Source organism: Pteropus alecto, unplaced genomic scaffold (genome assembly GCF_000325575.1).
Source record: "Pteropus alecto unplaced genomic scaffold, ASM32557v1 scaffold81, whole genome shotgun sequence".
NCBI lineage: Eukaryota > Metazoa > Chordata > Mammalia > Chiroptera > Pteropodidae > Pteropus > Pteropus alecto.
This window is the reverse complement of record NW_006433378.1, coordinates 19,926,228-19,953,481: the sequence shown is the minus strand read 5'-3', so window position 1 is coordinate 19,953,481 and position 27,254 is coordinate 19,926,228. Positions and strand designations below refer to the sequence as shown.

At 33.7% G+C, this 27,254-nt stretch overlaps 3 protein-coding genes and 1 pseudogene across 3 annotated transcripts in view; 2 read left to right on the top strand and 2 right to left on the bottom strand.

The window, feature by feature from the left end:
* The window catches only part of LOC107195421 (keratin-associated protein 13-1-like), a gene marked incomplete at its 5' end in the record, with an annotated part of 758 nt that extends 382 nt beyond the window's left edge, over nt 1-376 (top strand). The window contains 1 exon segment of the mRNA XM_015586481.2: nt 1-376. This exon segment is cut by the window's left edge and continues 79 nt beyond it. Within this exon segment, the coding sequence (XP_015441967.2) occupies nt 1-376 (376 nt within the window).
* A 4,221-nt stretch (nt 377-4,597) lies between these two features.
* Nucleotides 4,598-4,716, top strand: LOC112476886 (annotated as a pseudogene).
* A 9,914-nt stretch (nt 4,717-14,630) lies between these two features.
* Nucleotides 14,631-15,203, bottom strand: LOC102896679 (keratin-associated protein 13-1-like; the record flags this gene model as incomplete). The annotated part of the gene is made up of 1 exon (XM_006908289.2): nt 14,631-15,203. A coding segment is annotated over one exon (573 nt), but the record flags the coding sequence as incomplete, so codon positions are not given.
* Nucleotides 15,204-22,071: 6,868 nt separating this feature from the next.
* On the bottom strand, nt 22,072-22,614 carry LOC102882956 (keratin-associated protein 13-1). The gene has a single exon (XM_006908261.1). The coding sequence runs from the start codon at nt 22,585-22,587 to the stop codon at nt 22,072-22,074; it is 516 nt and encodes a 171-aa protein (XP_006908323.1). The 5' UTR covers nt 22,588-22,614.
* Between the last annotated feature and the right edge of the window lie 4,640 nt (nt 22,615-27,254).

The window sequence follows — 27,254 nt, the reverse complement described above, 5'->3', positions numbered from 1 at the left end:
GCTGGGCTCCTCTCTCTACCGTGGCTGTCAGGAGACCTGCTGTGAACCCACCGGCTGCCAGACGTCCTATGTGGTGTCCAGCCCCTGCCAGATGTCCTGCTACCGCCCAAGGACCTCCACACTCAGCAGCCCCTGCCGGTCAGCTTACACCACGTCTGTGGGCTCTAGGTCCAGCAGCAGCTGCTCCCTGGGCTATGGATCCAGAAGCTGCTACTCCCTGGGCTGTGGTTCCCGTGTCTTCAGACCCCTGGGTTATGGCCTCTGTGGTTTCCCTTCCCTAAGCTATGGATCTGGATTCTGCCACCCAACTTACTTTCCTTCCAGAAGTTTCCTTTCATCTTGTTACCGGCCATTCTGTAGATCTGGCTTTTATTAATTAATCTGTAGAAAAGTCGAATCTATTTGAGAAATGCAGTTTCTGTATTGAGAATATCTATTGTCTGAATTTCCTTCATTCGAAAGTATTCTGATATTCCTTGATCAGCAACAACTCTTTACCTCTTCAGCCCTCAGACATTGACTGATAGACTAACTCTGTTGGATTACAAAATTAATGAGTAGCTCAAATTACATTGTTGATAGAATTTGTGGTTTTGCATTTCTCGTCAAAATAGAAAAATCAAATAATTTTATTTTAATAAACTCTTCATTCTGCTATTCAAATATGCTGTTAATGTTGTTATTTATGATCGGATATCAACTAGGATCTCTGTCATCATTGCTTCTGTTAATGGGATTTGCAAAGCTCAGATTTCAGTGGCTGTGCACTAATTTTAGTTGGGCTTAAGTATTTCCCTTCTCTAAGCAGGCATTTTCCCTGGATGCCCACGTTTCTACGTATAGCCTTTCTCTTCATGCTGATTTTAAGAGACTTGAATATCCTTGTTCACACAAATCCGGATCATGCATCTCTAAAGACATTATGTATCAGAGAGGTTAAAGAACGTAGAAACAAAATATAGATATATGTGATGAGGCCTGTATATGAAGGATATTGAAATGGAAGACTAGTGTGTGGGTGTAAAGTTTGAGAAAAAGTCCACCCTTAGATTTAAGTAATCACAGTGCAGGAAATGTCTTATATTTTTTTAATTGGCTAAATACCTGTACCTCAATTACTATTTTTAATCTGCTCAAATTATCTTCATTTGTGTAAGAAGGCAGGGAACAAACTTAGATGAGAAGGAACGAGGCTCAGCAGGTAGGAAGTTGCACCTGGGTTCATTGCGAACATGTAAACTAAATCTAACAGCAAATGAGAAACTAATATCGTCAAAAACAACTGTCTCAGTTGTATATTGAAATAAAACTGGATATCTTTTGTTTATACCATTCTTCTCTCTTATGTCCAAGTGTTATAAAAAATAAGGTACTAACATAGTATAATAACTGGAGATATAATCTTTAAATGGAACAAAAACTGTTAAAAAAAAATTTTTTTTTTTAAATAAGGTACGGAAACATCCCTGAAATTAGGAAGTGGAAAGCAGAGTATTAGAAGGTTGGCAAAAAAACAAAGAAAAAAACCCCAAAATAGTCATAAATATATGTCAATCATCTCATGCTCTTTACTTCCTCCTTTACTACAAACATAATAAAATGTGAAATATAGAAGAAACCGTAGACCATCAATTCAACCTACTTATTCTACAGAGGTGGATATTGAAACATAGTAGAATTTGTGTTTTGCCACTTTAGAAAGAAAGTTATTGTAGAGTTAAAAGTAGAACTACTTTATTCGATCTAAAAGTCCCATTCTCTCATCTCCTCTTTCCTCATGTGCCCCCTCTCTTCTGCTTTTTCATGTCTGTCCTTCTTTTCTTCTACCACCTTCAGGAAACAGTCACAGTCCTTTATATATAGGAAAAAATAAAAGAGTAATAAAGAAATTTGGGAAAGAAGTTCATCAGCCATTGCATTATAAAATTTAAAATGGTAAATAGTAAACTCTGTAAATAGTTCAGCTCATGAAGTTTAATGACCCAGGTTGGTCTCAGACTCATAATCTCTACCCAAGAGAAAGAATCAAATTTTGCACCCAAACTGCAAGCCGATGGCAGAGTAGTAATAGGCAACAGCTGTAGCTTTTTGGCTAAGCCAAGTGCTTCGCTGTTAATGTCTTCAGATTTCAGATGCAGGAATGGAAACTTTTCTTTCAGGAATATACTAGTACCTTAGTTTTCTATTACTCTATAAGCAAATTACATCAAAGTTAGTGGATCTTATAATTCTGTGGGTCAAAAGTCACACACAGTCTCACTGGGTTTAACTCAAGATGCTGGCAGGCTGCATTCCTTTTCAGAGGCTCTGGAAGAAAATCTATCTCCTTGCCTTTATTAGTTTCTAGAGGACAAGGCCACCTGCATTCCCTAGCCCATGCCCAGCTTTCTTTGTCTTCAAAGTCACCAATGATAGGTGAAATCATTCTTGCGTTACCTCAGTCTGACCTACTTGTATGCCTTTCTCTTCCATTTTTAAGGATGCTTATAATTATACTGGGTCCTCCTGGTAATCTCCCTATTTTAAGGTCAACTAATTATCAACTTTAATTTCATCTGCTACCTTAATTATCTTCTCCACATAAGGTAACACATTCACAAGTGCCATGGATATCTTTGCATGTGGATATCTTTGAGGGGCCATTATTCTGTCTACCAACACTAGTAAACAAATTTATAAAAGCAAATCACAGATTGATTGGGCATAAATAGACAGCAGTGTGATGAATGTTCACAAACAGTAAAATTCAATGGTGGGGACAATGAACATGTAATACCACAATTACACCTGCAGTTATATATAATACTCTATTTCAGGGTGATAATCAAGGTAAGAAAAATGTGTTATTTTATAAAAAGAAAATCATAACTCCTGAACTGATGTCTTGCCATTACCTCTCAGGAAACTGTACTCTCCTTCATTCTGAGTCTCTGGCACATTTTAAAATTCTAAGATTACAGATTCTACTTTTTTTATATATATATATATTTCAACAATTAATTATAGTATAATGAATGGTGCTCTTTCAGAGTTCACCACATTAACCCCACTCTACACAATTAATGGGAAACCAGCTAGCACTAATCTGGCTTATATTGTTGTTTCTGGTTTTCCAGTTTCCTCCTGCTGCACACTTTGACAGATGCAGAATATCACGAATTTTAAACCCCGGGGTTTAGGTCTCAAGCTTCTGTGCACAAATAACTATAATTCCAAAAGCTGTGGATGGTCTACTAACTGGTTTCCAAAACTAAATATAACCAGTTTTCACAAAATTCTCTCACGAATCATTTCTAAGCATTTGATTTCAACAATTTCTATTTATTAATGTTCATCTCACCTGTGAGAGCAGCTTTATCCTCCCCAATTTTCTGCCCCCATTAAAAAAAATATATTTTAGTCATGCCTCAGAATATACTGTCAAACATTCTGTCAATACCACTGTTTTTCTCAATATTTTCATTGAGCCTTTACCATGACCCAAAATCTGTACTGTGGAAATATATTATTGAACATATTTTTTAAAAATAAGATGACATTTGTGTGTTACTGCAAAATGAAAACTATATTAAGACTGTGGTCTAACATGACTGAAGGTCTAACAGAGAAAACAAGGCTAAATAAATAATTACATATTTCCAATAATAATGAGCTGTGAATGAATTCTCGATGTTAAAATAATGGAGAAAGATCTGACTTTGGGCGGTGAACGCAGAATGCAGTATACAGATGTTATGTTATGGAATTGTATACTTGAAATCTATATAACTTCGTTAACCAATGTCACCCCAATAAATTTGATTAAAAATGACATACATTAAAGGAAGCTTACCTAATCTTAGAAGGCAAGAAAAGTTTCTGAGAGGAATATCATTTGAAATAGGTATGAAGAACAGGTAGGGGATAGACAGGCGGGGCTCAGAGAAGTGCTGTAAGGACCCAAGTCTTGAGATGTGCATTAGAAAACTAAAAGTCATTTTGGCTGGTCATCGAGGGAAAATAAAATAATGACTTGGAATTAGGCCAGAAAGATTTTGGGGCCATTTTCTTCAAGACTGCACTTTCTGATCTAATTCAGGACTGCACTTTCTTCTAAAAGCAGTAAGAGCCACTGAGTGGTTTTAAGCAGAAGTGTAAGATTTTCTGACTTGTTACTTTAAAGAATCTTTTTGTTCAATTAGTATTTACATAAGATGAAATGAACAGATACTAAGGATAGTTTGATGCTTTTGACAAATATATACACCTATGTTCCAACCACCTGATCAAGATATAGAGGGTTCTCCCACCCCAGGAAGTACCTTTCTCCTTTTCAATCAACTCCACGCCTCCCTGCCTCCTAGAGCCAACTACTGTAATGATTTATATCACCGTTGAATAATTTTGCCTGTTTTAGAACTTCATAAAATTAGATCATACACTGTTTTTATGTATATCCAGCTTTTTCACTCAACATAACGTTCTTAAGATTCTTCGTGTTGCTTATGTTTTATCCATTTTATTTCTCTCTAGTGTTTCCATGTGTGAATAAATCACAATGTGTTTATCTCTTTACCTGTGATGGACATTAAATTGTTTCAAGATTAGAAAAACAAATTACTACAGCCATGCCACATTGAACAGGCCCGATCCCATCTGATCTCAAAAGCTAAGCAGGGTGGAGCATGGTTAGTATTTGGATGGGAGACCACCTGGGAAGACCAGGTGCTGTAGGCATAAAAAATAAAAAAAGAAGGGATTGTAAACTGACAAGGTCCTTGCAATCAGTGAGGTCAACCAAAGGTTGCTTCGCCTAAAAACAAAACAAAACAAATTAATAATCAATAAAACTGCAATGAACATTTATCGTTTCAGTCTTTTTGTGAACATATGGTTTTAGTTTTCATTGGAGAAAAAGCTCCAAATGGAATTTCTGGCCTATAGAGTGAGTATATAAGTAACTTTATTAGAAATTGCCAATCAGTTCTGCAAAGTTAGTTTTATCATTTAACTCTCCCAGCAGCAATGCCCTAGAGTTTTAGGAGCTCCACATTCTCATCGACATTTGCTAATAAAACCTTTCTTTTAGCCATTGGATGGATGTCAGTAGTATCTCATGTGATTTTAAGTTATATATATTGGTGAGTAATAATTTTCTGCGCCTTTTCTTGTGTTTATTAGCTATCCTCATATCTTTTTTTTTCGTAGTGTTTATGTTTTTCCACATTTAGAAATAGGTTATTTTCTTTTTACTGATATGTTGAAATTCTTTACCTACTCTGGAAATCTCTAGAAATAAGTTTATTGTTAGACTTACATACTGCTAATGATTTCCTATTTGTGATTCCTTGCACTGTTAATGAGAACTTGTGATAAGCAAAAACGTTCATTTCATATTGATGAAATCAAAATAAAATTTATCAGTTATTTTTATTTTATAGTACGTTTTCATATTTTCTAAAAAAATCTTGCTTATCATGAGGTTTAAAATATATATTTTTATATTTTCTTCCAGAAGCTTTAACATTTCAGCTTTTATATATAATTCTATGACATACACCAACATATTTTCTTTCCTTTTGTTGTTTTGTTTTGTTATACATATATTCAGTGATTCTAAGATTCTAAAAGCATTTGTTGAAACAACATTTTTTCCCATTTGAATTTGACATTTTTGTAAAAAAAAAGGCAATACACCTGAGTCTACTCCAGTACTCTACTCTGTTCCATTGAGTTATCATCTGTATGTATGGCAGTATCATAATGCTATTTCTCTCATCCCCAGTAAGCCTGAGAAACTCCATTTTCGAACTCTTCTTAGTTCAGGAAATGAGATCTTTACACATAGCAATTTACTAATCAAATTATTCAGTTTTCTAATTCAAGATATCCATGCTCACTATACCATATCGTTCCTATCACCTCACTCTGTAAATTTCACTATAACTCAGCTTAGCCCCAGTATCATAAGATTGAAAAAAACTTTTATTTGGTGATGGGAGCATTAAACATGAAGCGACATTTAAAAGTAAATCTAAAAGTTGCAATTATCTTAATTTACCAAAAACACGAGACCTATGAGAACAGTTAAGGGTAAGTATAAAAAGATAAGTCGGATGACTGAAGCAGAAAAAAAAATGTACTTTTTATTCAAGGAAGAATGAAAGTTCAGTGTTTTACAGTAAAAGGAATTAAAGTTCAGTTGTTTTACAGTAAAAGGAAAGTTTATATAGAAACAGAAGACAAAGATAACAATATAGGATGGCTACCTGTGGATATCCTATTAATCGGAAGTTATTATTCTCATGCAAACAAGTGCAATTATCTAATTGGATAAGTTTACTCCAGTCTACACAATTAAGCTATTTTTATTCACTTTCTACACTCGGCTTGTAAAATAATTTCTCTGGGAAGCTTTGTTGACTTCTAAAGTAGTTAAGATCTTATAGTTAAATTGTACTTATATAATTTAAAGCTCGTATACAGCTTTAATCATTGTTGTAATTAAATAGTTATTTGGTTAACCTTGCTGGTGGTAAGTTAGAGAAACAGGAGCCACATTTTTAAAACTTGTTTTTAAATTTTCTCATCACAGAGTAGCATATGAATGAATGCATTCTCCTTGAAAAAAAAAATCGTAATAGAACATTTGTTCATGATGCGTTCCCTAAGAGCAGAACCGAATGAATGTTATTTGAGAACTGACTGATACCGACAAGATGTTTGATGATGTACTAGTAAGGCATGACTAATAAAAAATATAAGAGTTAAGGTTCGGAAGAAACAAAGCTGTTATCTGTAATCACTAATGTGATGAGAAGAAATAATAGAAATTGGTGAAATAAATTGCATAGAAATGACTCCTGATGAGTTTCCTGGGAACTGAATATATTAATTCATAGAAGTCAGAACCACATGCTGGCTGGTAAAAAGTTGACTGGAAATTTCTGGAAATAGAGAAGCTTGGTTAGCAACAGCTTGACACCTGAACCCCTGCATTTACAGAACCAGTGAGTGTAACAGATGGGCAGGGGCTGCATCAGGCGGAAGCTGGAAGTCTGGTAGGGACGGGACCTGTAAGAGACCTAATGGGAACTTGGTAAGGGAGTGGGAATGTCTATGTAGGGGACTGGAGACCTGGGATCGCTGTTGTTAAGTTGCTGGCATATAGGGAGAACCTCATCTTGTCCTGGTAAAATCAGAATGTTTTAGAAGAATTAGGAGTATGAGCTGGCTGTTTCTGAGTAGCTTTGTATGAAATTGGATAAAGTTTCTTGAGATATAATGATAAAGTTTTTATACTTTGAAACTTATACCCTTAAATGAGACATTATTATATTTAACTTCAGCACCAGTTGTGATATTACAAATTTATAGTCTCCAACATTGTAATTACTCCTTTTGTATAGGTTTTTCATTATATTGCTGTGTAATTACTGTTGAATCTATCCCTGATTTATTTTTAAAAGGAAGTTTACTTTTTAACTAAAGTATTTCCAGGATCCAAAGAATCACTTTCACATCTGAAATCTGCAGATAATTTTTCAACAATTAGAGATAGCCACAACTTAGCCAAAAAGATTTCCTCCTCATTAATGCAATTTTTTTCTATGTTTGCGGCCTCTGAGATAACAGTGACTCACAAGTGGGAGTTTGCATGGGGGGAGGGCTTGGATTGCTGCATTTTCAAAAATCGTGAAACTTATAAACTAAATAAGATTGAGTTCACAGGGGAGCACTCAACATTGCCATTTCAAATTTTGTCAGGAAAAGCCAAAAAAATTTCTATATTTTCTCTCACTATTTCAATCCCTTTAGGTTTCCCAGTAACACTCTGGAACTAAGATTGTTTTCCAAGCAATCTGGTGGTGATTATGATGGTGGTGATAATGGGGAGCAGAAGAAGGAAGAAGGCAATTGAAAAGGAAAGAAGATGAGATCACATGGTACAATTAAAAGTGTTTCAAAATGAAATGTAGGGACCAGGGATTCTATCCTTATCTTTATCACTAACTTGCAGCCTAACCTAGAAACTAGCTAGGTTTCAAGTTCCTTTAGGTTTCAAGTTCCACATTTATACGATAAGAAAAGCTTAACTATCTATCCGGTCACTTATATCTCTCAAATTTATGCATTTAGGAAGAGAGTGGGACATTTCATTTCCTCGAAGGAATGGCACCTTTGGCAATTCCATTAATCCCGTGCACCTCTATTTTGTCACTTACTTCAAGGGCCTTAGAATATAATACGTAAATTCCTCACAGGTCTGCTTGAGGGTAAATGAAATGATATATAGGAAATTTCTTTAAAGATGTCTTTGCTCTACACAAAGATATCAGTTTGTTTTTATGTTTGGCTCATTTACAACAAGCTATATTTTTATCAATTTATTTTCTGAAGTAATATATTTATAAAGGCTTAGAAGGTAATCATAAAAAAATCACCAATTTCCTGGAGAGATTCAACTGAACCAGACATACAGACTGCTCTTGAAGCTCATTTTCAGCTACATTGAACTTGAGCCTTGAGAAGGCACCAGGATGGAACCTAGACCCTTACACCTGGTTCATTGATAACTTCCTTACACACATTTAGACAAATGAATCAGACTAGAAGCTGGTTGTTAGAATGCAAAATTCAGATGCTATTGCTAACCAAAGTGGGGTGAATTCAGTTCTAGTTACTAAAAGATCATAGACATTCTTTTCTAAATTTTATGAACATTTACTATTTCTCCATTTCATTTTTATCATAAAGCCATATAAAAACTAAACCATACAAAACCATATAAAAAAATCTTTGCTTTCTATATTCCTGGTGTATTTGCTAACTTCTTAATTTTCTCCTTTGCCAGCACAGAAATATGTTCAAGTGAGCTCTGAGTGAATTCAATTCTCCTCTGCTCCTGAGATTTACAGAGATAATTGCACCTTCAAACTATGAACTTTCAGAAAATACCACTTTAGAAGAGTTAAAATTCTAAAGATATTAGTTAGGAACTGGCACACACTTAGGCTTTCACAGCTTATTTACAGTGGAATATTCATCTTATATTTTTATTCCACAAATAAACAACAAAAATAAAAATAAAAATAAAGATAACAAACCACTGCATGATTTTTGGATTAACTTTATTACATTCAGGTCATGTAAATTTTATTTTGTGGATAAAATCTATGGAAATAAATCCTACTACAAATTTTGGCTTTAGACTTTAAATTTGGGTGATTGTTTATTTAGTGCTGGAAATAGTTTTTAGAAGCTTAAAATGAGTAGATATGATAGAAATGAATTATACATTTTTAACTTAAAAACATCATATTATAGTAAATTAATACTATCCATAATCATCCAAACTTAAAAAAAAGAGTGTAAATTGGGAAATAATTTGAAATGCATGATAATGATGATACAATCTAGTAAAATTTGAGTGATACAGCTGTTTAGAAGGAAAATATTAGATCTTAATGTATATGTGAAAATACGAGAAAGCTTGAAATCAAATTTTTAGTACCCTACATGAGGAAGCTAGAAATATTAGCAATTTAAACCAAAAGAGAACTTAAGATAGGACATTATAAAGATATGAACAGAAATCAATAAAATTGAAGTCAAACATGAAACAAAACCAACTAGGTCAAAATTTGGGTTTTGTGAAAAATCAATTCTTTTAGTTTTTAAAAGAAACATCATATAGGAAAAAAAGTGACTAATAGCTGCACACAATTTAAATAAGTACTTGAAAAAAAATATTTTTTGTATTCCAAACCAGAATTAATTAATTTTTTCTTCATTTAACAAGTAAAGTAAGTCTCTTACCCTTCCTTATTCTTCCTGTTTTGCAAACATTTATTCAAAATAGCCTTCATGGAAAACTTAAGAGTAACCACATTCAAATGTGCATTTTGGATTAACTTTATTACATTCAGGTCATGTAAATTTTATTTTGTGGATAAAATCTATGGAAATAAATCCTACTACAAATTTTGGCTTTAGACTTTAAATTTGGGTGATTGTTTATTTAGTGCTGGAAATAGTTTTTAGAAGCTTAAAATGAGTAGATATGATAGAAATGAATTATACATTTTTAACTTAAAAACATCATATTATAGTAAATTAATACTATCCATAATCATCCAAACTTAAAAAAAAGAGTGTAAATTGGGAAATAATTTGAAATGCATGATAATGATGATACAATCTAGTAAAATTTGAGTGATACAGCTGTTTAGAAGGAAAATATTAGATCTTAATGTATATGTGAAAATATGAGAAATCAAATTTTTAGTACTCTATATGAGGAAGCTAGAAATATTAGCAATTTAAACCAAAAGAGAACTTAAGATAGGACATTATAAAGATATGAACAGAAATCAATAAAATTGAAGTCAAACATGAAACAAAACCAACTAGGTCAAAATTTGGGTTTTGTGAAAAATCAATTCTTTTAATTTTTAAAAGAAACATCATATAGGAAAAAAATGACTAATAGCTGCACACAATTTAAATAAGTATTTGAAAAAAAATAATTTTTTTGTATTCCAAACCAGAATTAATTTTTTCTTCATTTCCTTTAACAAGTAAGGTAAGTCTCTTACCCTTCCTTATTCTTCCTGTTTTGCAAACATTTATTCAAAATAGCCTTCATGGAAAACTTAAGAGTAACCACATTAGACAAATGTGGAAAGTTAATAAATTTGTTTTCAGAGTATAGAATCTTAGTTCATATCCTCGGCACCAATCAGAGAGGCTTGTAACCTCATTCTCTTCTAGTCTATATTTATCTCTAATTCTACATGTGCATAATGGCAAATAATGATGGGTATTAGTTGAAGGAGACTTTCCATGCACTCAGATCCTGGTTAACCAAGCCCCGACCTCCCAACCTTGTACTGGTTAGGAGTAGTTTTGTTTTGTTTTGTTTGTTTGTTTTTTAGAAAAAATGAATTACTCGTCAATATTACACAACTTGGCACTTTCAAAATATGTGTGCTCTTTACTGTGGAAATAGTGACTTGTGATATTTCCATTTGTGGGTCTCTATTCCTGAGATATGGATCCAATAGTTTCTGATCTGAGGAATACTATCCATAGATTATGGTACTGACTTTTTCAATTGTACCCACTTCTAGAAATTGATAACCAAATCATCGAGCATCAAATTAATTAATTTGATAGTTAATTTTTAAAGATACAAATTTTATAATTTATTTTCAACCTTTTAAATATTTCATTCCACTTTCTTCTGGCCATAAGAAAGTCAGCTGCATTTCTTGTTACTATTCCCTCATATGTAATATTTCTTTTTTTCTCTGGCTACTTTTAAGGTTTTCTTTTGTCTTTACTTTTTATCAGTTTACTATAATGTGCCAAAAGCTGGATTTTTAAATTTATTTTAAGTCAAAATAAATTTATCCTAAGATTCTTGGATTTGTGAGTTGAAAGTGTTTGTTTGTTTGTTTGTTTATTTCATGATGGCTTTTTTTGTCAAACGTACAAAATTTTTTACTACAGTTTTTCTGTTTCTTTTTTCCCCCCCTGGGACTTTTGTTATATAGTTTTTGGATTGCTTGAAATTGTTTCAACAGGTTTTCAATCTTTACTCTGTTTTACTTTGCTTTTTTTTCCCCTGTTCTTTGTTTCTCTATGTAGCTTAGATTGGATAATATTGTGTTTTTAAATTCATCTTCAAGTTCACTTATCCTTACTTCTGTCTTGTAAAATATTCTCTTAATACTATTTTTATTTTAAATCTTCAACTTTCTGTTTGAGAATACCAATTTTTAAAATTATTTCCATATTTTTAAATTCCCCATATATTTATCAATTATATTCATCTTTCTCTTAAATTATTCACATATGCATTAGAGCCATTTTAAAATCCTTTCCAACTAATTCTAATATTTATGATAAATGTGATTTGTTTCTATTGATCGATTTTCTTTAGATTAGGGTAACATTTACATGTTCTCTGAAATTTTTTGTAAGGTTTTTATTGCATTACAGGTATTCTATATAAAAAAACAGTGGATTGTGAAATATAAACATTTATATTTATATACCCATATGACAGTATTTATGCACACATATTATTATATGATTAATACACGTACGTGCACAAATATGCACCTCCAGTTTCCCTAAACTCCAGTCAGACATGCTTCCACTCTGATCTGAGTTCATTATCACATTCTATATTTTAACTGGGAGGGAAGTTGTTTCATATTTTCAGACTGTGTCAGTTTGCCTTTGAATTAATTTGAGTTTTGTTAGTTTTAATTATTCTATTTTACAGTTTTAGCATTTTCATGTTCATTTTTATATATTCTAGCACTCTGTCAAAATTGTTTTTTTATTTCTTAAGAATAATAACCACGATTATTTTTCTGTATATTTCTAAGATGTCCATTACCTAGATCTCTTGTAGGTTTGTTTATACATTGTGTTGTCTCTTGGTATGGTCTTTCTTTCTTTCTTTCTTTCTTTCTTTCTTTCTTTCTTTCTTTCTTTCTTTCTTTCTTTCTTTCTTCCTTTCTTTCTTTCTTTCTTTCTTCTTGGTAGGACTGGTAATTTTTAATCAATTATCATAGATAATTTGAGGCCCTAAATGGGTCTATCTGTAGAGGAATTTACTTTGGATGTACCAAGCTGGGGTATGATTACTAACACTCTCCTATTATCAAGATTGATGCAATTCAAAAGTTGGCTTTAGTTCCTATATATCATATTCTATGTTTTCTTATCTTTAAAATTCTAGTAGAGTCTTTAAAATCTTAGAACATTTCAAAAGCCTAGAATGTTTACCTGTATTCCCAGCTATTTAGAAGGCCCTGGAATCCAATTCTGTTCATTCACACCGTGAGCTCATTAACATTATTGGAATCGATGAACAACTCTAGGAAGAAAATGGTCAAAACACCAACATTTTTTTGATTTAGAACCTCTCCTAATTTTGATCTAGCAGTTTTTAACCTGATGGTGCTCTAGTGTTTGTGCAGATTATTTTATCTAGTTTTATTAGGGTTCTTATTGCTGGAGTGATTTAAACTACCCAGTTTAATGCTGTCAAACATTATATTTGGTAAATAATATCATGTTAAACTTCCACATATAAGGGTGGTTGGTAAAAATGTTTATTTTATGATATATGCAGAATTATTTAGAATGGACAAAAAATCTGGAGCAAGAATTTTCACCAGAAATATGCAGCTATTATAAATATCTAGCCAAATAATGTTTACCAAATAAACCTTTGACTCATTGTAAATCAATGCCCAAACATTCCCTAAACATACCAGGTAACTTTATACCTCTTGTCTTCGATCATTCCATTTTATCTTCTCAAACTACTTCTATTTTATCCTATACTACTTAGACTGCTTTTCATAGTAGACTCTATTCTTCAAGAAATTATGAGCATTAATTTCTCTTTAAGGCTGGGATCTTTGGCCAGACCTTGACTCACTTTAAGCTTCCATTGTCTCATGTTTAAAAAAACAACAACAAAGCACCATAAAATTTATCTTCTTTGAGTACCATTTGAGATTTTAAAGAAATAATGACTTGAAAATCTCTTGGAACGTTGATCTAGCTCAACATAAAGGTAATGCTTTTTTTATTATTAGATTTGTCTCCAAATCAAATGGTATCTGACATTGCAGTGTCTTGTTTTCTGGAATAAGTGGCCTATAAAATATTAACAGGTGACTATGAAAAAATAAAAATAAAGGATCTTCCTATTTTGCTGACATAAAGGCTGTGGTTCTTAACAGAATGTAGTTTGAGCCATTGGAGAGCATGGAAGTAAAAGCCCACACATCCTAAAGCAAAATCTTTACACCAAGAATAATTGGCTTCCTCCTTATATAATGTAAATAAATGAATTTCATGGAAAAGGACTCATAGAGATTCAGAGATTTGGTCACTTTGCAAACCAATATCAGATGAACTTAATACAAGTTATTCAAGCTTTATATTTAGTATTTTCTGAAAATATACAGACACAAGTTAGATTTATATTCAATTTTTATTTCATGTGCAAACCCAGCAGTTTTTATAAATTTTATTCTTCCTCTTTACATTCCATATACATCCACAAACTTTTGTGTTTTTCTTCTCCTGTGAAGAGAAATACAAGACTTCACATGATTTGAAGAATAAAGCTTTCTAAGCTCTTGATTTGTTTATTTATATAAAGTTTATATTAAAATGCAAACAAAATCTAAAGATCAAAAATTTTATTTCAAATCTCTTAACCCCTAGAAATCTAAAGCTTGTTTTGTAAAGCAAATTAATCTCTTACATATATAAACTCAATAAATACTGAAAGGAATTCCTGGTCAATAAATAAGAAAGAAATAATAACAACAACATATATGGCTGCCAGAATAAATATGTTTATTTACTTAAGACAAATAGATTTTCTTAATTGTTAAAGGATATCTAATCATTGGATGACTTCCATCACCAATGAAACTATAATTTAAAGTTCAGTTTGTTACTTAGTTTTACATTTTGCAAGAACCAATCTGTAAGCTAGGCTGAGTGGTCATAGAGTAGATGAGCAGTCTTTGGAGACCATGAAGAAAGTTATTGCTTCTGAGAATAAAATAGTTGACATTCTACAAAAATTTGAAACAAGCTGAAAACATTCAGCAAGTTAACCTGTAAAAGCGAGATCCACAGACTGGCTGGTAGCAAAATGGATGGAGCTTCCAAAAACCAAAATAGGTTGGATGGCAGAATCTGGATCGATAGCCCAAGGTAGGGAAATCAGGGATTCTATAACCCAGGGGTCCAAAGCCCCTGGAACCACAGCCCAGTGAGTAGCAGCTTCTGGATCCATAGCCCAGGGAGCAGCCTCTGTGAGACCCAGAGCCCAGAGACACACTGTAAGTTGACTGACAGGGCCTGAAGAGTGTGGAGGTCCTCGGAGGGTAGCAAGAGGTCCTTGGGCAGTAACTGGACACCACACAAGACTCCTGACAGCTGGTGGGCTTACACCAGGACTTCTGGCAGCCATGGTAGAGAGAGGAGCTCAGCTGGCAGGTGCTGGGAGAGCAGAGACCAGTGCTATAGACCAGGTTGCTGGGGTAGGAAGAGCCACAGGAGGAGCCTGAGGAGCCCAGGTAGCCCCCACAGGAGAGGGAGAAGTTTCCAGAGCAGCAGTTGTAGGACATGTTGACCAGAGATGTGAGTTTAGCTGAGTTCCAGTAAGAAGGTTTTGAGGTTCATTTCTACCTCCTGGACTGTGGCATTTATATACTCTCAGCAATGGTGTTGAAAGCTACGAGGGCATCATTCCTACATTTGTACTCTCTCATTTGCATATTATTAACTCAACCATCATTTCTGTAATTGCAACTGCATAATTTCCTGCATATTGTATTTATGGTACTATAATAATAAAACACAAAGCCAATAAACTACTCTTGTGTCAGAAATGCTATGACCGTTTTACATTAATGACCATCCCATCATGGCCAGGAATGTCTCTCCTTTACTTACTGGTATATGCTGCTCGTGTGTCTGATTCTGGCTATGCTGGGGTATGCATTCCTTCTAAGGGTGGAGGTTAAAACGACATCACTTTTCTTTTATTCTTTTATTTGTTTAGATGCATAGCTTTGGGCTTGACAAAAAGTCTTCTAAAGATTGAACCTATTTGTGATCACTTATTCTTATTCTCAAAATATCTACCGAGTATTAAATATTAATGTAGAGTATCTCATATCCAATGGAGAAGGCTCAACAATGTTACAAATAGAATTGAGGAATTGAGGAAGGCTAGGAACAGAAGGAAACCTGGATAAACATTTGGAAGCAAGACACAACTAACTATGTACACCTAAATGTTATTCTTGTTCATGAAATTTTCAATGTTTCTGTCAAGTTCAGAGTTACACTGCCTTTCTCCACATAGATAAAGCTCCTGTTCTTTGAAGGAATGAATTATATACTGATTCTGAGACTTTCATTCACGAATCTTTAAAACTACAAAATGTGGATGTCTAGTAACTAAAGTTTGAATAAGAAAAGTATTTATAGTCCAAAGAAATTAGATCAAATTCACAACTTTCTAAGCTTCCAAAGTTTATTTTCAGATGCATATTGCATAAACAATAACATAAAAATATTTCAATGCCAGAATGAATTAGTGTATTAGATTATAATCATTTAACTCTTTATCCATTTTTGGCAGAAAATAAATTAGCACAAACTTCATCAGTGATGCTGATTTTACAATTAAGTCATTAGAATTAGAGGATTTAGGAAACCATCTGCTAGTAGGTGTTTAATGGAAAGAGACTGGTTAAAGAGCTGGTGGATCAAAGACTAAAAAGATAGTTGCCACTGAAAATAATAAGCATGATGGAACTTCTAGTAGACATTTTGATGACTTTGCTTTAAAAGTACCGTAACTCAACAAGTTGATCAGTAGAATCCAGAGAGATAAGTCATTGGTAACGAGATGGCTGAAGTCTCCTAAAAGCAAAATATATTTTTCCTGAGTTATGAATCCAGGCACAAACCGGATTCATAGCTCAAGAAAGGGAAGCCAAAGACTTCATAATCCAAGGATGGGAAGACATGGGATCCATAGCCCAGTGAGTAAAAACTTCTGGATCCATAGCCATTGGAGTAGCAACTGCTGGATCCAGAACCCAGAGAACCAATGTAATTTGACCAGTTGGGACTGCAGAGTGTGGAGGTCTTTGATTGGTAGCAGGATGTCTGGCAAGGTCTGGGCACCACACAGGACACCTGGCAGCTGGTGGACTCACAGCAGGTGTCCTGACCACCACGGTAGAGAGAGGAGCCCAGCTGGCAGGTGCTGGAAGAGCAGAGGTCAGTGCTGTAGACCAGGTTGCTGGGGTAGGAAGAGCCACAGGAGGAACCTGGGCACAGGTAGCCCCCACAATGCAGGAGGAGAAATTTCCAGAGCAATAGTTCTGAGACATGTTGATGGGAGATGTGAGTTCAGATTAGTCACAGTGAGAAGATTCTGTGCTTTATGGTCATCTTATAGACTGGGTAATTTATATAATATTAATTGGAATGACACAGGACAGGTATAATCTCACATTTGCATAACCTCTTCTGCATATATGTAATTCATTAATTTTCTCTGTACTGGCAGTTGACTAGCTTCCTACCTATTGTATTTATAGGTGCTATAATTTTTTATTACAGCACAGGCCAATGATCATTCCTAAATCAGAATTTCTAGGATTTTTTTTTGTCAGTAATCCTCCTCCTATTATGGCCAGGAAAGCCCCTTCTTTTCTCCCTGGCCGTGATCCCATGTATATGTATTCCTGCTTTGCTCTAGGGTTCTCTCTGCCACTTTTCTACTATGTCAAGTGATCAGTGGCATAGCTTTTTTTTTTTTTAAGGATGCTTCTAATGATTGATTCTACTTGTCACCGCTGATTCACATTTTCCAAATTTATTTTCCATCTATCACGTATTATTATACAGTGCTTCTCACATCCAGCAGAGGGAAGAAAAATAACATATAATGAGAAATGGCTAGAAACAGAAAGAAACCAGGCAAACATTTAAAGACAAAATGACTCAACTGAGATGGAGTCACCAGGAGAGTTTGATTTGAGCCACCTGGAGAGGGACTGGGACTAATGATGATAATGTGGGAAACTGCGAAAGAGAATGGAGGAACGGAGATTTTAAGTATCTTTTCTACTTTCTTCTAGCCTATGGATCTTTTAATACAAATGCTATTTAAATATATTGTGTGAAAAGAAATATGGTTTATGTATTTCACATGTGTCCATTCACATCATCCAAATTTTAAAAGAATCTGGAGTCTGCATCCTCAGGCTTTTCGCTGCTTAGACTATCAATGAGTTTTGTGCATTTTCGAAGTCAGTCCTTTTCTGAAACATTCTTCAAAAATATAAAATATTCTTTTATTACCCCTATTCATTTTATTTTTCCTTTGAATAATACAATAACTGAATGTTAATTTTCAATGGGTTCACTCTGTCAGATAATCCTGCACTGAAATAAATACTAACAGAAATTTTTGAGCCTGAAGGAAAACAATCTTAGAAGAAAATATTAAATTTCAAGAAAGAATAGAGAGTATATTTGCTAGTTGGATTCTCCAGGAAGCAGGCACCGAGACAGGGGTAGAAGAACAAAAAACATTTGCAAGAGTAGCATCTGTGAAAGAAAGAAAAAGCCATTCTACCACCTTGTTTTGCTATTGACCAGGAGTTGCCACAAAAAAGTAAAACCAAAAAACTTGACCTTGGCTTAAAATTTCAAGCAGCCCTTAAGGAAACCAAAGAAGAAGGATGTCAGCTAACATCACTTGTCACAGACATCTATTCCTTTTTTGAAGTGATATGAGTTCCAGTACACATCTGTACCTGGCATAGTCCACCACTTGCACCTTGAGGGGCAGCTTGTCAGGCCTCTCTTCCTAAGGGGAAATGCTAAAGTGTAAGATCAGTGGGATGAAACACAGTTCCTTCATTGCATTTGATCTTGGAGCTACAGTTGGTGATCATCCTCCTCTTCCTTCACTCTTCCTTATAACTGTGCTGCACCCTCAGTTACCACCTCTATTGGTCTTGGATTTTTTGGTAGTGTTACCCAAGCCCTTATTCCTGAGACGTATGCACCCTTTTTTCTTGCTAGAGTTTCTGCCTTTGACAAATCACATCCACAATTGGACAGACGGTTCCAAGAGCCATCCGAGTAAATCAACTGAGCTCCACATATACTCTCCCTACCCTCACTGTGTAAGAGTAACCCTGCCTCTTTCTACTACTCAGGGTCATATACCCTTGGATGGAAGGTAACTCTTTTTTATGCCTACTGGTATCTGAAAACAAGGAGCACAAAGTGCTTAGGCAGCAGCTGTAGCTGTATTGTAGTTCAGTGAGACCTTTGATATGTCCCTTAGCAAGTCGGCCTCTGGGACCTGGGCAACTATCCTTGAAAATTCCAGTTGCAGAAAAAGGAAGCACAAAGTACTTAAATAGGACATTGGGAGTGACAGTAAGTGAATATTTGCTGCCCAATCTTTTAAAGGAGTTGCCTCCATGCTAATACTTCAGCTTTGCTGTCAGTAGGCCAGTCTAATGCACCATCAGACATATAGCTTCAGAGCGATGTTTTTAATAAAACCTGTGGATCTCACTTGACACTATCTCTACTATAATGAACCCACTTCACGCTATCTCTACTGTGAAGAGGATTTTCTGTGCGGATGCTACATCATGAGGAATTCCGTGTTGGTGGATCAAGTTTTTGATCAGCTCCTGACTAGCGGTGCTGATGAGGTAAGCATGAAAAGTAGGCTCCCACTCTGAATAGGTGTCTATGTGTTTGAGAGTGAACCACACTGATCCTTCCAGGGCAGAAGCGGGCCATGTTCAAGTTGCAACCAAGTGGGTAGATGGTCTCCTTGAGGAATAGTGGGAATTTAGCATTAGCCTTTGTTGCTGACAGATTGGACATTCACAGGTGGCATTAAATATTTATAACGGCCTTGTAAGTAGAAGCTCATGCTGTTGAGCTCATGCATAGCTGCTGTGGTCACTTTGTTCGCTTGCTCATCTTGCCAGTATGGTGGCAGAAGCGTTTGGCTACTGAGTGTTTAGGTCCTCTTCCATGGTGGATGCATTCTAGCGGGCATTAAGAAGAAATACAAAGATCTTCACATTTTGAACTCATTTGCATATATCTGTCCACATGTCTCTACCCTAGATTTCCTGTATCAATATTCTAAGAGTCTCCCTTCTAGGTCCCTAACTACTGGTCAGGTTAATTGCCACTGTCCAAGAATCTAGATGTATCATCAACTGTGGCTACTCTTTTTCCCCTTTTATACAAATTGGATAATCAGGTGCTGGCCATAAAGTTCTGCCCATAGAGAAAATATTTTTTTCTCCCCACAGTGATTAAAGACATCACATAATGAGACAATCTATCTGCAAACCTGGTGCAATCCTGGTTGGTGACATGGGAGTCTGGACTCTTGCTCATGCAGCCTGTTTTCTTGTTTTGTTTATGTTTTTTCCTATATTAGCTATTTCCTTCTTGCAATAGATTGCTACTGGGTCTGCCTTCTTTTATGACTTGGAGAGTTCAACAGGACCCAGCTCCTGATGGACAGCTACAGATGCATGATCACTTGTCCCATCGTCAAGTTTTGTATCTTTACCAGGCCCATGTAGTATCCAAGGAGATGATTTTCCAAAGGTATATTAATTCTTTACTGCAAATTACAACGTCTTGCTCTATAATTTTATTTGCCTGTGTTGTGATTCTCACACTAGGGCTTGCCATAAACTCTACAATGCATTTTTTTTTGTACCACAAATACCACCAACACCATATGGTCTGCCATATTGTGTATTTAACGTGAATATATATATTTATATACAATAAGTATATATAACAATACATTATTTCATAAAACATTGGACAAAAGCCTTATTTTATAAAATATTTACGAATGTTTAAACAGGTAGAAAATAGAGTGAAAGTAACAAAGCAGAAAGCTATTTTAACAGTATAAGAGAAGGCAAATTCTAAGATTAATATGATCCCAAACTCAAGATATCCAAATAGTGAAGTAATAGATACCTATTATACATCTCTAGTCAGATTTTTCATTGTTACGTCATACAAATTATATCTTGATTTCCAATAACTTCCTTAACAGAAGTACCAGTAAACCTTTCTGTTTAGTTCATTTTATTTTATCTTCTCAAAATTCTCCTTATTCTCTCCCACACTTGTGTCTTTACTTCTTATATTAGTCCCCATCTGTCATGAAATCTTGGATTGCAGTTTCTTTATAAGACTGGGACCTATTGTGAAACCTTGAACCACTTCAAATCTTCATTTCCTTAAGTATAAAATAACTGTAGTTCCTAAAATGTATGTTTTTCATAATTCTCATAGCAATCTAAACATTAATGAATAGCAAAATTCTTTGAACATTGCTTTTTATCTCTGTGTAAAGATAATGTTTTTGTTATTAGCTTTAGCTTTACTTATCTTAGCATTTTATTATTTTCTGAAATATTTGGCCTATAAAATATCAGAATGACAACATAAAATATGAAAACAAGGGACCTGCAAAAATATGTTGAGATATGAATGAAAATAATTTCCAATGATATAAAAGAATCCCCCCCGCCCCCATCATGTTTAGTTTGAGTTTTGGATACAAGAAAGTGAAACTCCACAACTCATGAACATAATTAATTCTCACCAAAGATAATTAACTTCCTCCTTACACTTGTGTAAAAGTTAATTACATACAAAAGTATTCAGTGAGTTGAAGGGATATCATTATTTCTGCTACCCAACGTTGACTCAATCAAAGAAAGCTATTTAGACTAAAGTACAAATCTTCCCATATAGCCTAATTTTTTCCCCACTCAGTTATATTTTTCAAGTTTTGTGGGGGTTTTTTCCTATGGTTAACAACCATTAAGGCCCACATCCTTTGAAACAAATGTGGTCTGTACTGCCTCTGAGATAATTATCCAGATAAACTCTATGCATGCAATATAAGTATTCCTGAACACAGCAGTTTTGAAGAAGGAAATGTTTAAAGCCTAAAATAAATTATTTCAAATTTACCAATCTACTAGATTTCCAAAGTTTGCATAGTAAACTTCAATCTAAATAGCCCTCCCCAAATAAAAGCAAAAATAAAACAAAAACAAACAGAAAACAAAACTCAGCTGATTAAAACTAACAATAAAAATTAGTAGCATATTAGAAGTCAGAATGAATGTTTATTAGATTATATTAATTTGGATTTTCATCTATTTTGAGAATAAAATGCATAAATGAAAATCCTATTAACTCATTAACATTAAATCATTGTTTATTAAAATAAATTCCATTAATTGATCTAGTAATATATTTCATTAATTCTACTATAGAATTAATTCATTAAATAGAATTAATCATTAAGTTCAGTATAATGTTAGTGATAATTTTTTGGTCAGAGAGTTTTTCCTGAACATCATGAAGATGATAGATGCTCTGTTTAAAGGTTGGCTATTGCTCAAAATGTCTGAACCCTCAGCAGGTTGATTAATAGAAGCCAGATCCACATGTTGGTCTGTAACACAATGATTGGCAGCTCCTGGAGGCAAAGTAAGTTGGGCGGCAGAATCTAAATCCATAGCCCAGAGACGGGAAACCACAGAGGCCATAATCCAGGGGTCGGAAGCTCCTGGAACCACAACCCAGGGAGTAGCGACTTCTGGATCGGTAGCCCACGGAGCAGCTGCTGCTGGACCCAGAACCCACAGATGTGGTGTAAGCTGACCGGCAGGGACTACAGAGTGTGGAGGTCCTTGGGCGGTAGCAGGATGTCTGGCAAGGGCTGGACACCACACAGGACGTCTGGCAGCTGGTGGGCTCACAGTAGGTGTCCTGACCACCACGGTAGACAGAGGAGCCCAGCTGGCAGGTGCTGGGAGAGCAGAGGCTAGTGCTGTAGACCAGGTTGCTGGGGTAGGAAGAGCCACAGGAGGAGCCTGGGGAGCAAAGATAGCCCCCAAGACAGTGGGAGGAGAAGTTTCTAGAGCAGCAGTTGTAGGACATGTTGAGGGGAAATGAGAGTTCAGATAAGTCACACAGAGGCTTCTGAGGTTTAATGTCACCTCCTGGACTGGGGCATTTTTATACTCTCAGCTGTGGGTGTGGCATTCTTCACAGTCATGGATTCCATACTTGGAATTTCTTATTTGTGCAATTCAGTAATATTTTCTGTAATTGTAGATGAATAATTCCTTTCATCTCATATTTATGGGTAAATTCATCATGTTGTTATATCACTAAGTGAACGAACCATTCCAAAGTCAAAATTCTATGACTACATGGTATTAATGCCATCCACTCACATCCAGGAAAGCCCCTACTCATATCCTTAGCCCAGAATCATTGTGTATTTGCCTGTATATTGGCTGGAAGAGGCTTACTTCTAAGGGCAGGGATGGTGATGAAGTCACTTTTTTCTGTCAGTGGAATAAAAACACCCTGTTTGTTACCCATATTTTCCTTTCCCTCAATTTAATTCATTCCCTAAAATTATTTCCCATGTATTTTATTATATAATATATTGTTTCTCAAATCCATTGGAAAAAGGAAAGTAGATAAGATAAATTGAATGAGAAACATGGTGGGTCACAGAGATAAATCAGCACAAGTATTTAGAGTCAAAATGACTAAAAAAAGACTAATTTGAATCTAAGACTCAGTGGATAGCAACCTGTGCACCTGTGAAAAGAGTCAAGAAGTCAAATATTCTTGAGGCGAGAGGAGATAACTAATGACTATGGGTTTTTCCATCTCTGTGTAATTTAAATAAAAAGTTCCATATCAATATGGTTTGTGGCTTTTCATATGTACCTTGCCTTTCTTGTCATTTATATTTACAATTTGTCTGGAGACCCGTCTCTTCCAGAACAACTCCCATCACATAGTACATTTTGGACAATTTCCCCTTTAGATCCTTTCAGATAATTTTCTCCTTCATTGTAAAAAATGCTTTTTTCCTATTGTAATTTTAAAATAATAAAATGGCATTTTATTATTTTAAAAAAGTAAAATATCTAACTATCATTTTTATAGAGCTCTCTGTGTCAGGAAAAACTGAGCTAAAATGAATGCTGAAGGATTCTCTCCAGTTAGACAATAAACTCGGAGGGAAATTAGGGATTGCAGAAGAGAAAAAGATGACTGAAATATAAGTGAATTATGTCTAAATACTCATTGTGTACAACACTAATTAAAAGATGTGTGGTTCTTAATATACAGGGAGAAGTAAACAGTCATAAATTAAGAATGATCATAAAAATCTCTTAAATTGCTTAAAAATTAAGCTTGGAAAAAAACCTTAAAAATGTAATATTATAGCATTAACCTACTTATCACCTCTGAAAGCATGAAGGTAGATAAAAAGAAACAAGATAAATCACATGACAACAAAACAGTAAATATGTAGGTAGAAATCTGAATGTTTCAATAATTAAATTAAATGTGACTAAATAATCTATGTAAAAGACAGAATATTAGACTGGGCTAAAAATCATAACTGTTTTCTATTTCAAATAGATTTTTTTAAATATAAGGAAACAAAAGAAAAAAAGTAAAAATATATATCAGGCAAAAGAAATAAATAAAAATCGATAATTCTGCTTTATTAATCTCCAAGTTTGCTATATGATAAGAAATTTGTCAGCTATAAAACAAGATATTTCTTAACAATCATCCTGTCAGCCTTCTAAGATGATACACATTATTTTATTTTTCATTTAGAGGATACCCTAAAGCCATACCATCAAATAGAGTAGACACTAACCACATAGTATTGAGTTTAATTTACATTTATTAAATTAAATTAAATTAATTAAATTAAATTAAATTAAAATTCAATTTTTCAGTCATAATCACCACATTTCAAGTGCACAGCAGATACATGTGGTTAATGGATACCAAATTTTGGAAACTACAGATAAAAATATTTTCAGCATCACTGAATGTTTTATTAGACAGTATTGCTTTTGAGAACACAGCATGTAGTATTGATTTACTAATATAAATTAATATTTTTACTATTTCCTGTACAATGTAAGAATGTTAGAAATCTTAAGACCATTTATTCTTATTCCAGTTTACGTATTACTATGCTAGGATTGTGTTTTAATTTCATGTATGTTTATTTATGTTAATATATATGTCCATGTTTTTATAAGCAACATTTATTTAAATTTATCTAATATATATCTTTTGTTTACTCTTCATTCCTTCCTACATCTTTTTGCTCTATTCTGGAATTACTTTGCTTTTCACTATGTATAAATTTTATTACATGTTTTAGTGCTGGAAGGTTATTGACAAATTATCTAAGTTCTTAATTATCTAAAAATGTCGATATGTCCCCTTCATTTGTGAAACAGATACTCAAAGTAAATATTCTAAAATTTTTTCCTTCTGAAATTAGAGGGTATCTAAATTGCTTTTCTACTTTTTTTACCGTTTAAATTCAGTTGTCAATCTTATTGTTACCTTTTTAAAGGTAACTTGTATTTGTCCCCCTCTGGTTGATTTAAATTTTTCTCTCTTATTTTCTTGTTCATCAGTTTGACTCCAGTAAAGCCTAGATGTGGATCTTTCTTCATATTTATTGTGCATGGGGTTTGTAAGAGTTCTTAAATTTGTGAATTAATGTTCTATTTGGAAAATTCTCTCTGGATCTCTTTCTATTACATGTTAATTTTCTTAAACCTGGTAATATCCTGACTTGTCAATAGCTGTTAATTTTTCATTGAATAACTATCTATCTATCTATCTATCTATCTATCTATCTATCTATCTATATCATCTATCTCTATCTATTATCTATCTATCTATCTAATTTATCATCTATCATCTCTCTATCATCTATGTATCTATATATCTATCATGTCTATCATTTACCTATCTATCTATCATCTGTCTATCCATCATCTATCTATCATCTATCTTAGCATGCATGTGCATACATAAATGAACAATCTTGTTTTAGGATCCCAATTGAAATTATTTTAGACCTTTCCATATTCTCTGAAGCTCCACTCATATATTTTTTTTTTAGTTCAAATATCTCTTAGGGAACAATCACTAGTTGTCTCTCCAACTGTATCTAATTTCTTTTTAATCCATTCAACAATTTCACATTTATTTCTTTTTTCAATTTTAAAATTTCTACTTGGTTATTTTAATGTTTCAGTGGTCTGACAAAATTTCCAATCTACTCTTTGATTTTCTAAGTATAAAATACTTATATTAATAGCTATGTCTAATATTTTCATTTACTAAATCCCTCACAAGTGTGTCTACTATATAACATATATCTTAGATTTAGTCATTTCTTAACTTCTTGATGCCTGGTAAAGTTTTCTTGAGTATCAGATTATCTCTATATCTATCTCTATATCATCTCTATATTCATTTATATCTATAGCTATATATTCATATATATCTACATAAAGTATATCTAGAATTATATATACATAAATCTATATTTACACTTACATTTATATCATATCTATGTAAAGATATAATTTAAGACTCATTCCTGTTATTTATCTAAGTATTGAAATGATTTGGAACTGAACTTCCGTTCATAGGAAAGGATAAATATTTATAGTTCAATCTAACTCTAAGGTGTTTTCCAAAGTCCTGGATAATTTTGGCCAAAAATCATTGGAAATTTCTACCCTTCAATTTTTTGTTACCCAAGCTTATAAGTTTCATCAACCTCGTTCTAGGACTGAACAACATCCTTAATCTAAAAGTCGTCACAGATTCTTTGACTTGTCCTTGTGAAAACCTTTCTCACGTGTTGGTCCTGATTATTTCTGGACATTTTCACATATATTTTCTTTGTCTAGAGTTTCTAGAAAAAAAGACAGTTCTAAATAATTTTTTTTTCATTTGTAAACATGTCAATTTTTACCTTATTCCCCTTGAAGAACAAACTTGAAATTTATACCTAATCATTGGATGGAATATTTATTTTATAATATATGAAAGGGTGATTGGAATATGAGAGAAATGGGAGTAAGAGTGTTCAATCACAAATCTATTTTAGTGGTTTGAATGGAAGGCGATAAAGACAAGAAATATTGCGATTTAAAGTATAATACTTCTAAATGATGGAGTGATGGTTACTAATCAACTCACACCATATAGAATCTCCTTAAGTTGTAAGTTAACTAAGTTTCCAATTTTTCCCGGAATATACAAGGCTTTTTCAGTTTTTTATGCTTTGCTTATTCCATTTCATCTTCCCAGATTTCTCCTTTGCCCCTTTCCAATACTCCCACGTCTTTGCAATTCAAAATACACTTCATCTTTTAAATTATCATGACAGGTTTCTCTTATAAATTCCTTATTTTCTTTGTGTCTCAATTTTTTAAATTTAATATAAAAATTTATAATGTGTATCTTTCTCTAAGGGTTGTTATACATCCTGAAGCAATAAGGGATAGGGATATTTATTGAACATGTTTTTGAACTCATTTTTTCTCAGTTTTAGGTTTCTTTTAAAAGCTATTTATCATTTCACTTTACCATGTGCAGATGTAATTCTTCCCTTTTTTTGTTGTTGAGATCCACATTAAATCATCACTTTTGATAACATCAAAAACACTTATTATTTTTTGGCTTGAAACATGAGTAAAAACTAAGGTGGAATATTAACCTTATGATTATAGCTTCTTCCT